The 13,321-nt window shown below is 39.0% G+C and overlaps 1 protein-coding gene across 1 annotated transcript in view; it reads right to left on the bottom strand.

Annotated features, from left to right (window-relative positions):
* ACVR1 (activin A receptor, type I) overlaps nt 1-13,321 on the bottom strand; it is an 80,894-nt gene that overhangs the window by 21,194 nt on the left and 46,379 nt on the right. The window contains exons 5-6 of the mRNA XM_006872035.1: nt 11,569-11,715; nt 1,164-1,439 (exon numbers count right to left, since the gene is read on the bottom strand). Coding sequence (XP_006872097.1) covers nt 1,164-1,439; nt 11,569-11,715 — 423 coding nt within the window. The remainder of the gene's footprint in view (nt 1-1,163; nt 1,440-11,568; nt 11,716-13,321) is intronic.

Below are 13,321 nucleotides of genomic sequence, written 5' to 3'. Positions count from 1 at the left end.
AGATTTCCAAATAGAGCAAAGTGTAATTGGTTTAGGGATTTTTTTCCCCCCTCTTTTCAATTGGTATTTTGAGTGGCTTACTGAAGAGATCATATTTAAGACAAAATCATTCCATAGGTTATTAACTGTGTGCCTCCTCTCATGAAATAAGAAGACAACCTCAAATGTTACTTCTGAGAGTGTAATGGGGAAGATAATTCTTAATTGAACAAGCATGAGGTAATTTTCTGGGGATATTAGAAAGCCTCTCACAATAGGTGGGGTCCTGGTGTGGCACTGTAGGAAAAGCACTGGGCTGCTAACCCCAAGGTCGGCAGTTCAAAGCCACCTGTTGTACTTCAGAAACCATGTACAGGGTGACTGTGAATTAGAACAGACTCAATGGCAATACACAACAACAATCACAATAGGAAGGAGCTCTGGTGGTACAGTGGGCTAAGTACTGGGCTAGTAACTGCAAGTTTGGTGGTTCAAATACACCAGCTACTCCTTGGGAGAAAGATGAGTCTGTCTGCTCCCATACAGACATACAACTTCAGGAACTTTATGGAGCAGTTTTATTTTTTCCTGTCTGTTCTACAGAAATCAACTCAATGACACAATGTCTGATTTGGTTTTCTCACAACAGGCATTCTAGATTATAAAGCAGTTCTCAAACCTCACAGAATGTGAATGTAGGAATTTAAAAATTTCATGATATGTAAATTTCATCTGAGAAGAGGAAAATATTAAACCTAATAAATTCCAGTTAATAACATTCTGGTATGTATGCTGAAGTTTACAGCAGCTTGTTCTTGATGTTCTTAAGTGCTGTTGAGTCAGTTCTGACTCACAGTGACCCTGTATACGGTTTCTGAGAAGCAGCTGGTGGTACTGTTCATTTATCTGCAGTTTATTTTGAAATATAATGAAAAACAACATGAACTGATGGATGGGAAATGGATAGATATGCGATGTAATTTAACAAAAGTTAAATGTTAATGGTAAAATCTTGGCTGTACATATATAGGGGGATCATTATAGAATTCTTTAACTTTTATCCATATCTTAAATTTTTCATAATAAAATAGTAGGCAAAGAGAAAAAAATGAATGTAATCTGGCTAAACACTGGAGTGCTAGCAAAGTAAAAATAGTGATTAAAAGATATTTTTAAAAATTTACCCAAATCTGCTATGCAGCATTGTCCATTCTTCTTAACCAGGATGTTTTTGCTCTTTAAATCTCGATGGGCAATGGCTGGCTTTCCTTGGGTCCCAAATATCTCTATGTGCAAATGTGCAAGACCACTAGCTATGGACAGCACTATTCGGAGGCAGCTAACAGTATCCAGGGTAGTAAGCTGAAGATAGTCGTACAACGATCCCATTTCATGATAATGTGTAATTAACCACAACTGGGTGCTGGAGTGTCTGGATGTCATGTCTGAAGCAATGAAACCTGGAGAGGGAACAAGAACAAAACCAACACTATGTGAGAATTCCACATTGTAACTTTTAGTATCTGGAAATAGTCATCTACATAATAGAAATCATTTAGAATATAAAATTAGTAAATTACCCACTAATGAATAAATCTCCATGAAGGGGAGATTTAGAAAATCAGCAACAAAGAAAAAGAATGGTGTTTGTGCCTTTAAAAGTACGTCTACTGGTGTGGCACTGTAGGATGAGCACTGGACTGCTAACCACACGGCCAAACCCACCAGCTGTTTCTCAGAAACCCTACACAGGGTGGCTGTAAGTAGGAAACTGACTGAACGGCACTTAACAACAACTGAACATAAAGGGAGTGTGGTGGCTCCAAACGATAAGCACTGGACTGCAAACCACAAGGTCTGTGGTTCAAGCCCACTAGCCTCTCCACAGGAGAAAGATGAGGCTTTTTGTCCCTGTGAAAATTTAAAGCCTTGGAAACCTTATACAGGCTTGCTATGAGTTGCAAAGGCACTTACCAACAACAACAACTGAATACAAAAGTGTCCTATTCATTTTCATTGAAGTTTATCCTATAAAAAAATATTTAACATTGCATTAAGATATACTTTTGTGCTTACATACAACGATAGTGTAAATCTCCCCTTTGTATTAATATCCTAAGAAAAGGCCATTCATCAACCACACACATAAAAAAACATAAGCCTCAGAACCTGAAGACCCATTTTCTAGTGCTGATTCTGACTATAAATTGCTAGGTAATATTGGGTAGCTCATGTATACTCTCTGGTATATGTCTGGTCACATTACAATAAACTGGGTGAGTCTGGATTAAATGGAGTTCTGGTGTGACACTATAGGATAAGCCCTGGACCATAAGGTCTGCTTGAACCTCAAGGTCAGCAGTTCAAACCCACCCACCAGTCACTCCTTGGAAACCCTATACAGGGTCACTATGAGTTAGGCATTTACCAACAATAACCAGATTGAATGGCTGAGGGATTCATCAAGTTATAAAAGGAGAAAATAGTCAAATAGAAACTAAGTCCAATGATGCTCTGAGTCACACACAGGGAGGAAAAAAAAAAAAAAAAAAGGTGGTAGAAATGGTGTTTGTTGGCTAGGAAAAACATGAAATTACAATGCTGCAATATGTTAATAGAAATAATGTGCAGGGGAGAGGTAACTTGGTGATTTTCCTACAAAAGTAAAAATGCTCTAAAAAAAATTCAACCACTTATCTGTCAATTTGTTGTACTTTTGAGGCTTATGTGTCGCTATGATATTGGAAGTGTTCAAGAGCAAAGATGTCAATTTGAGGACTAAGGTGTGCCTGACCCAAGCCATGGTATTGTTCAATAACCTCATAGGTAAGTGAAAGTTGGACAATGAATAAAGAAGACCATAGAAGCATTGAAGTAGTTGAGCTGTGGTATTGGAAGAGAATATTAAGAGTACCAAGGACCGCCAAAAGAGCAAACCAATCTATGTTGGGAGAAGTACAGCCAGAATGCTCCATGGAAGCCAGGATAGCCACAAAGCCAGAATGGCCAGACTTCGTCTCTCATACTTAGGAAATATTATCAGTAGGGACTATTTCCTGGCGAGGCATATCATGTTTGGTAGAAAAAAAGAGGATGATTCCCAACAAGATGGACTGGCACAGTGGGCTCAAACATAGCAATGATTGTGAGATTGGTGCAGGACCAGGCAGGGTTTCGTTCTGTTGTGCCTATGGTCTCTATGATCAGTACCGAATCGATGTCACCTAGCAACAAAACATGTCGACCACACCAGATTAAATATACAGAAATCTAATTAACTACATCAACGGGAAGATAAAATGGAAAAAGAAATTCAATACCATCAGCCAAAACAAAGCACCAATTGCTCATATGCAAGTTCAGGCTGAGGCTGAAGACAATTAAAACAAGTCCATGAGAGCCAAGATATGCCCTAGAGTATATCCCACCTCTATTTAGAGACCATCTCAAGATCAGATTGGTGCATTAGACACTAATGACCAAAAACCAGAAGAGTGGTAGGACCTCAAGAACATGATACATGAAGAAAACAAAAGATAATTAAAAAGACAAAACAAAAGAAAAAAAACAAAATTAATGTGAGAGAAGACTCTGAAACTTGCTCTTGAGCATAGAAAAACTAAAGTAACGGGGATAAACAAGGAAATAAAAGGCCTTATTTTGTCAAAAGACAAAATAATGTAACAAAATGTGTGAAGAAGACCTGGAGTTAGGAAACCAAAAGGGAAGAACGTATTCACCATGTCTCAACAGGAAAGAACTGAAGAAAATGCAAGTCTCAGTTTGTAACAACTGAAGGTTTCTGCAGGCAAAATACTGAATGATACGGGAAGCATTAAAAGAAGATGGAAGGAATACAGAGCCACTGTACCAAAAAGAATTTGTCAATGTTCAAACCTTTAACTATATAGCATATCATAAAGAACATATAATACAGAAAGAAGAAGTTCAAGCAGCACTGAAGGCCCTGGGGGAAAAAAAAAGGCTCCAGGAATGGAAAGAATACAGATTAAAATGTTTCAACAAATTGATGCAGCGCTGGAGGTGCCTACTTGTCTATGCCAAGAAAGTTGGTACCTGGTCAACGGATTAGAAGAGATCTGTATTTGTGCTCATTTCGAAGAAAGGTAACCAACCCAATTGAACACGAAGATTATCTAATAACATCATTTATAAAACAAGCAAGTAAAATTTTGCTGAAGGTATCTCAAAAATGACTGTAGCAGAATTCTCCAATTTCATATCATTGGCTTTAGTGGTTGGCGAGTAAATGTGAATAACAGTCTTCCCTGTATGAGTTATCATCCTATCATGGACAGAGTTTTACTTCATCACAGATCTTGGTATGTTCTTTTTGATGATGAGTATGACGACACCATCCTCTTCCATTGTCATTCCCGGCATAGTAAAAAATGTGATCGGCAGATTCAGAACAGGTAATACCAGTCCATTTCAGCTCACTAATGCCTAGGATCTTGATGTTTATGTGCTCCATTTCATTTCTAACACCTTCCAAATTTCCAAAGATTTATACTTTGTATATTCCATGTTCCAATTACTAATGATGTTTACAGCTATTTCTCTTCATTTTGAGTTATGCCCATCAGCAAATGAAGGTTGTAAAGGGAAGTAATCACGGTCAACTCTACTTTGAGGAGGTTGCTCTTCCCCAGTCGTATTTTCAGTGCCTTCCAACCTGAGCGGCTCATCCTCCGGCACTACATATGGTACTATTCTGGTGCTCTTCATCATGTTTCAATAGTCAATATTTGGGTGCTGACAGTGTTCCACTGCTATTCACAAAGTTTTCAGTGAGTAAATATTCTGAAGTAGTCCATCTCTCCTTCTTCCTAGTCAGTATTTGTCTGGAAGCTTAGCAGCAACCTGTCCACTGTGGGTGATGCTGATATTTACAGTACCTGTGTTATAGCTGAAGGAATCACAGCAACACCCAAACCATCACAGTATGACAAACTGACAGACGAGTGGTAGGAAAGAGAGAATATAAAAGCTCAATATCATCGGTCAGTACAATGTCAGGGGATGAAAGCAGAAAAGATCATCAATTATTCATCTGCACACTCAGGTAAAAGCTAAATAAAATTGTTTAAAAGTTCATGCAAATCAAAATATGACCTTTAGTATATCACATTTGAATTTAGACACTATTTCATGAGTAGATTTGACTCATTGAACACTAGAGACTGAAGACTAGATGAGTTATGTAATGGATACTTGGGATATCACACATCAAAGAAGGACAAAGTCATTGAAAAGATAGAAAAGAGCAAAATGGATGTAAGAAGATATTACTTGACGTGCCAAAGATCACACAGATGTATTAAATTCCTAATAAATTCAAGTTTGTAAAGAAAACAAGAATCCTCACAACTGGAGTACATGGAGTAATGAACGATGTTGTCAAAGAATTCATTTTGCTTGAATTTGGAATTAACACTTAAGGAAGTGGTAGTAAATAAATCAAATAATGTATTGCATTAGGTAAAACTGCTGCATATGACCTCTTGAAACTATTCAAGAACTAAGATATCAGTTTAAGGACTAAGGTGCAACTTACCCAAGCCATAATATTTTCAACAGCCTCATATGCATGTGAATGTTGGACAATGAATATAAGGAAGACTGAAAAATAATTGATGCATTTGAGTTACGGCATTCGAGGAAAATATTTAAAGTACCATGGGTTGCCAAAAGAACAAACCAATCTGTGTTGAAAGAAATACTGCCAGAATGCTTCCTAGAAGCCAGGAAGGCAAGACTTCCTCTCTCATACTTTGTTTGGATATATTATCTGCAGGGAACAGTCCCTGGAGAAAGACATTATGTTTTGAAAAGTGAAGCGTCACTTTAAAAAGAGGGAGAACCCCAATTAGATGAGATAGCACAGTGGCATCTGCAATGGACTCAAGCATAACTATAGTGAGGATGATGCAGGACTGAACAGCGTATTGTTCTACTGTGCAGAGAGTTACAAAGAGTTAGAATTGAGATTTGATGGCACCTACCAACAAAAATTTGATCACCATCATCAACGAAAATGACAGCAGTTCATAATTACTGAGGACTACTTGTCAGTCCTCAATAATTATGCACTACTGTCATTTTCGTTGATGATGGTAATTAACTGGTGTGATACTGTGGGATACAGCAGTGGACTTCAAGGGCAGTTTGAATCATGAGGTCGGTGGTTCAACTGACCAGCCACTTCTCGGAAACCCTATACAATGTCGCTGTGAGTTAGAACTGACTTGACTGTAACCAACAGCAACAACATTTGTCAGGCACTTTACATACATTAACTCATTTTACTTTCCAAAATCTTCAGGAAGTATGGCTAGCAGACCATTGACCAATGAGGTTAGTAATGACTCCAGTCAATCTGGCTCAAAACTCATCTTACCTGCTATACCATTCTGCTCCCAAACAAGCGGATTTTTCCTTTTTAGTCCACTTTTAAGTGCTAGTAAGAGAAGGGCAATTTGATGTTTGAATCTACAAGACATCAGCAAAAGAAACTGAATGATCACTTCACCACCTTGCCCTCTGCCTTATGATCCCTCTTCTTCTGAGCTATGGCCATTTGTCTCCCTTCCTACTCTACTCTCCAACCTTTGTTAGTCTCCTCGCTGTTTGGAGTCCTCAGTTAGCTGCCATATGTAAAAAATTCATATTTCAATATTTGTTGTTGTTAAGTGCTGTTGAGTCGGTTACAACCCATGGCAACCCTATATAGGGTTTCCAAGGGGCAACTCGTGAGCTTGAATGCCGACCTTGCTAAACCGACTTTGCAGTCCAGTGTTATTAACCCACAGCGCCACACCAGGACTCCATTTCAATATTCTTATTAAACAAGATGTTCCTGCTTTATAATTTGAAAACCAAACGATTTTAATCTTTAATGACTTAGTCAAAATAAACATCCCTAAACCATAAAGCACCACTCAAAACAAACTTAATTATTGTTGTATTCTGTACAACAGATTTCTCCCTCCAAGGGTGAACAGCTTCTGGTTAAATAAATAACACAGATAATTTTTTATTCTCTTACCTTCCCGAAGTCCTTAGAGAAGGATTTATATGTCCTGTTAATTATGCTTTAGACCTTCAGAAAAATTACTTAAATAAGCAAGATTTCTTTTTTAAATTGTTGAAGTGTGAATTCTGTAATTTCCTTTGCTTCAAAATGGAGAAGCACTTTGAAGAGAGATTTGCGCTTGAGTCAAAATGCTCTACTGTAAGTGGAGGTGAGAAGTTAAACAGGTGCCTATAAATTGGAACTCTGGCAAAGCAACTGAAGTGTCCAGAAAAAAAGGGAGAAAGTCATCAGGGAAGAGACTTCTAGTTTAGCAGCCAGAGGCATCCTCCCAGGTTCCTCAAGAGCCAAAAATAAACCCCAAAGTCTCAAGTGAGGTAGCCCCTTATCAGCCTCTCCCTGCTGACTTACCTACAGACGTGGCAGAGGACAGATTTGACAGTTCAAAGATATGACTACGACTAAATAGTTAAGAATGCTGGATCCTGTATATTTTCTCAACAGCAACAAAAAAATTAAGAAACATGGTCTCATTTATTAACCAATGCACCACTGACTGCTATAGAAGATTTGTAGATTAACTAATATTTAAGATATTGCTATGTTCCTGGAATTATCTTCTTTAAAGAGGGTTTAACTTTTTGAAAGTATAATTGTATTTAGCTTTCTGGTGTTTTACTTAGGATTTTTATAATTTTATAATTACACCCATTCCTCCCTCACATATTGAAGTGTTTAGGTTGCAAGGTCATTATGTAAAATCAGTGTTAAATGGAAGCTTCTTGGGTTCTGCCTTGTCTTCAATGTAAGTGTCCCTCTCTCTTCACTTGCCACATTTGAGAGACCCTGGTGCATCTTGGGACACGGTACTCCATTCCTCACCACACCTTCCAAACCACTGCAGAATCCCCGGGGCTCATAATGTTTGGGTGTTGTTGCCTGCTGCTTGTAACCTCCCATTACCTGCCCTGAAAGAAGCAAAAAGTGAGGGAGTGCAGAAAACAACAACTCCACTGGGTGAAATCAGAAGGGAGTGAAGAAGTTTTGATGAAGGAGAAGGGAGGAGTTTAAGGGCATGAGGGGGGATAGAGGGTATATCAAGGATAACATGAACCCAGCCATAGACACCTGAATGTTCATGGCATTCCCAGAAATGGCAAATATTAGAAGTAGCTATATGTGGGAATATCGGTACATGAAGCTTGTTAATTGCTTTTTGGAAGCAATTAATATGGAGCCTTGAATGTCAAGCCCAAAGTCACACATGTTATCAGCAAGTGGGGGGGGGGGGGGGGGTCACCAAACACTTTGAGCAAAGGAATCACTTTCGTCCACAGAAGATAAACAAAATGGAGAAATAGAATAGAAAGGGGAAGCCAACAGCCACAACACAAATGTACAGAATTACTTAATAGCAAGGAAAAGGGAGAGACCAAAAGGAACTGAGACGACTCCGAGAGGAAACATACTACCATACCACTGAGCTACAATTTTGGGCAGGATCAAAACTATTACCTACAGACAACTTGACTCAGATTTAAATAATAAACTGACTGCAAACCACACGTCAGCAGTTCAAACCTACCAGCTACTCCTTGGAAAGTCTACACAGGGTTGCTATGAGTCAGCACTAACTTGACATCACTTAAAAACAACTGGACTACAAATAAATTCTGGCACTAGCCTTTCTGTAATATAAGTCAGACCAATCTATAAATTCGAAGTAAACGTCTTAAGTATTACAAAAGAAACACAGTAGGCCACATTCATTGTTGGTGTTGTTATTATTAGGTGCCATGAGTCATTACTGACTCACAGAGAACCTATCCATAACAGAATGAAACAGTGTTGGGTCCTGCAGCAACCTCACAATAGTTGCTACACCTGAGCCCATTGCTGCTCACTGTGCTAATCATCTTGTCGGGAGTCTTCCTCTTTTTCTCTGACTGTCCAGTTTACCAAACATGATATCCTTCTCCAGGGAATGGTCCTTCCTGATAATATATCTGAAGAGTCAGAGACAAGATGTGGCCATCCTGGCTTCCAGGGAACACTCTGACTGTACTTATTCCAATACAGACTGGTTTGTTATTTTGGGAGTCTACGGTACTTTTAATATTCTCCTCCAACACCATAACTCAAATGCATCAATTTTTCTACAGTCTTTCCTTTCACTGTCCAACTTTCACATGCATATGAGGTTACTGAATAAACCACGGCTTTGGGTAAGGCACACTTCGTCCTTAAACTGACATCTTTGCTCTTCAACACTTTAAAGAGGTCTTGCGCAGCAGATGTGCTAATGCAATATGTCATATGATTTCTTGATTGCTGCTTCCATGACTGTTCATGGTTGATCTGAGCAAAATGAAGTCTTTGACAACTTCAATCTTTTCTCCATTGATATGGATCTTGTTTACAAGTCCAATGGTGAGGATTTTCTATTTTCTTTACATTGAGATGTGACCCATATCGAAAGATGTGTTCTTTGATCTTCATCAGTGTTTTAAGTTGTCTTTGCTTTAACAAGCAAGATTGTATCATCTGCATATTGCCATGCTTTTCTTCACATAATCCAGTTTCTTGAATTTATGTGCTCAGCATACAGATTGAATAAATATGGTGAAATAATACAACCCTGGCACACATCTTTCCTAATTTTATACCATTCAGTGTTCCCTTGTTCTATTCAAACTACTGCTTCTTGGACTATGTACAGGTTCTTCATGAATACAATTAAGTGTTCCGGAATACTCATTCTCTGCAATGTTATCCATAGCTTTTCAGGATCCACACAATCAAAAGCCTTTATGTAGTCAATAAAGCACAGGTAAACATCTTTCTGGTATTCTTGCTTTCAGCCAAGATCCATCTGATGTCAGCAAGGATATCCCCCATTCCACATCTTCTTCTGAATCGGGTTTGAACCTCTGGAAGTTCTCTGTTAATGGAGTATTGCAGCCATTTTTGTATTATCTTTAGCAAAATCTTACTTGCATGTGATATTAATGATACTGTCCGATGATTTCTGCATTCTATTGGGTCGCCTCTTTTTGGAACGGACAGAGTCAGTTGGCCAGGTAACTGTCTTCCAAATTTCCTGGCATAGATGAGTGAGTACTTCCAGTGCTGCATCAGTTTGTTGAGAGATTTCAATTCATATTCCATCAATTACAGGAGCCTTGTTCTTTGCCAATTCCTTCAGTGCACCTTGGACTTCTTCCTTCTGTACCATTGGCTCTTTACCATATGATGCCTCTTGAAATGGTTGAATACCAACCACTTCTTTTTGCTCTAGTGACTCTGTGTATTCCTTCCATCTTCTTTTGGTGCTTCCTGAGTCATTCAATATTTTGCCCATAGAATTCTTCAATACTGCAATTCAAAGCTTGATTTTTTTTTTTTTCCTTCAGGCTGTATTCATTAACCATCTATTAATATGACCACAGAATCCTGGTGTGGCACTGAGGGTTAATGCACCAGACTGCAAAGCCATTTGAACTGCAAGGTCAGCGGTTCAAGTGCACCAGCTGCTCCTCAGAAACCCTACACAGGGTTGCTATGGGTCAGAATCAATTATACAGCACTTAACAGTAACAAAGTTGTTGTTGTTGTTATGTGCCGTGCAATCTGTTCCGACTCATAGCGACCCTATACAGGATTTCCGAGGTTGTAAATCTTTACAGGAGCACAAAGCCTCATCTTTCTCCCGTGGAACAGCTGGTAGTTTCCAACTGCTGACCCTAAGGTTAGCAGTTTAACCACTATGCTACCAGAGCTCCCTAACAATAACAATACGACCACATTTATCCTCCCCCTTTATGCCCAAAGGTTGGCAATTTGAGTTTAACTAGAGATACTTCTGGAAAAAGGTCTGCTGATCCACTTTTGAAAAATCAGCCATAAAAACCTTATGAAGCACTGAACTCTTCTGGCAAACACAGGGTTTCCTTGAGTCACAATTAAACTCAATAGCAACTGTTTTTCTTGTTTTTAATACTACCAACGTAGTGGGCATTTTTCACATATTTGACAAATAACTCAAAGTTTTAGTTTCCAAATTAAAATTTATGCTGCATCCCTCTACAAATCTAAGCATTAAAATGATGCCTAGTTTGAAGGCATGTGAATTTAATTACGATGTCCCTGGGAGCTGTGAATTGCTAGGGAATAGTCCAAAGATCTTTCTTTACTTGATTCTATAAATATTCAAAAAGGTTGGGGTGAGTACACCAACCAACGAGGCCTTTGAGTGAACAGCACAGGGCAAATTTCTGTTGTTTAAACAATGAACTGCAGATGTAGGAATATGAATTAGCCATAACAACTTCCTTTTCATCATTTAGAGAATGATTAACCTGTTGGCAAATTCAAACAAGAAATTGGTGTTATAAAGAAAATTAAACAGTATATGTAAATGTTGGTGATCCTGGTACCAGTTCTTAGGAGAGACACTCTGATTCACATTCCTCTGAAAAGACACACATTTATTTCTATCTACATCCAGTTAATAAGGAGATTATCCTCATACTTACCTAAAATATTTTCATGCCTTAGCATCACAGTATTGTACAATTCTGTTTCCCTGAACCATGACTTCTCATCGCGGGACGAGAAAATCTTCACGGCAACATTCTCTCCTTGCCAGCTGCCTCTCCACACCTCTCCATATCTGCCTTTCCCTGTGGAAAGCAAAACAGAGACGCTGAACATTAGACGCACAAGAGGCAGCCAGCCTTAATTATGTTTTTTAAAGAAGCCAATGGACTTAGAGGTTGCAACTCTTAATCTCTCGCTGTTTGCTCCAAGAATCTCAGTTTGCGGATGTAAATACCTGCCTGTAAAGACATACAAATGTGAGGTGGAACTCACCCCTCCCACCCACCTCATGAAGACAACGAATTGAAAGTATCTGTATTGTACAATCAGCTGCTAATTATTATTTACATTTTAAAATGTTTATATGTTTATTGTTTCTATGAGCTGTCAAGTCAGATCTGACTCATAGAGACTCTGCATCAGGATTTCTGAGGCTGGACACCTCTGCAGGAGCAGAAAACCTTATCTTTCTCTCATGGAGTGGCTGGTGGGCTTATCATTTGGGGAGTCAATGCACATGAAAGTCAGAAAAACTTTGAAAATGTACAAAGTCAGATTTTATGTTGTAGTGAAGGGTAAGAAAAATACAGCATGAGTGTGTGTGGGGGTGGAAGGGATGGAGGGGGGACACGTTTCAAAAAAAAGTTCATGGAAAAACTCCATTATCTTTCCATTCCATCTGTCCACAAACTTTTTGAAGCCTCCCTGTATATGGCAAACATGAATAGCTTACTAGATTCTTTCCTTTCAAAAAGGATCAACATAGGCACTTTCTAAGAATTCAGATTTATGAATTTACCCAGGCATTTTTGAAGCATGCATTTGAGGCATGTGTTCTCAAGGGTAAAAAACCCAACAAAACACAGAAACAACACTACCGTATAGAAGGAGGTCAACAAGCATCCCTACACCGTTCCTAACGGATTTGTTGCTGGAAGATCTATTTCAAAAGAGGATTTGTAAAATCTTAACCACATAATCCCAGAACAGTACTGATTTCTGACATTAGTCATGGGTATTTGCTCCTTACATAGCTCCTGTGATGTCACACGTGGGCTACGGTGGGAAGGCCACTTGGAGAAGACATTTTGAAAATGTGGGCACTCTAGTTTTGATTTGATCATTTGGTGCACGCCCCCCTCCTGCAGCAGCAACACAGTTGACAGCTTTGTCAACTCCAGACTCCCTCTTCCAGTCTTCTCTTTAATTATAGGTAGGGGTGATCAGGGAGGGTGGGCGGAGGAGGTAATTACCACCAGACGATGGGGATCAACGCAGGGTATAATCAAGGGTAAAGACATCCGAGGCACCTAGATAACAATGCAGCAGGAGATACAACTCACAGGGCAATGGGGCTTTCTACCAAGACTGCTGGGAAGCGTGACTTATATAATAAGCAGCTGCAGGTCCACCTGCACATACAGAAAACAGCTCTTGGCCCACAAGCTAAGCCACCAAGAACCCAAACATGGAAGGAGAGGGCGTGTCTGTCCAGGTGGTACACCTGCAACACAAAGGGCTAAATCTAGATTCCCTGTTAATGAATACTGTTGCTATAAAATACCAATGTGCAATCCAAAACTATGTTAAATGTGCTCTTTGTGGACCACTACCAGATCAGACAAATATTAATTAGCACAAAACTAATTTTAATAAAGTCCAAGAATTTGCCTCATATATGTAGTTTAA

Source organism: Chrysochloris asiatica, unplaced genomic scaffold (assembly GCF_000296735.1).
Source record: "Chrysochloris asiatica unplaced genomic scaffold, ChrAsi1.0 scaffold00181, whole genome shotgun sequence".
Classification (NCBI taxonomy): Eukaryota; Metazoa; Chordata; class Mammalia; order Afrosoricida; family Chrysochloridae; genus Chrysochloris; species Chrysochloris asiatica.
The sequence above is the reverse complement of the archived record's forward strand: the minus strand, read 5'-3'. Positions and strand labels throughout refer to the sequence as shown.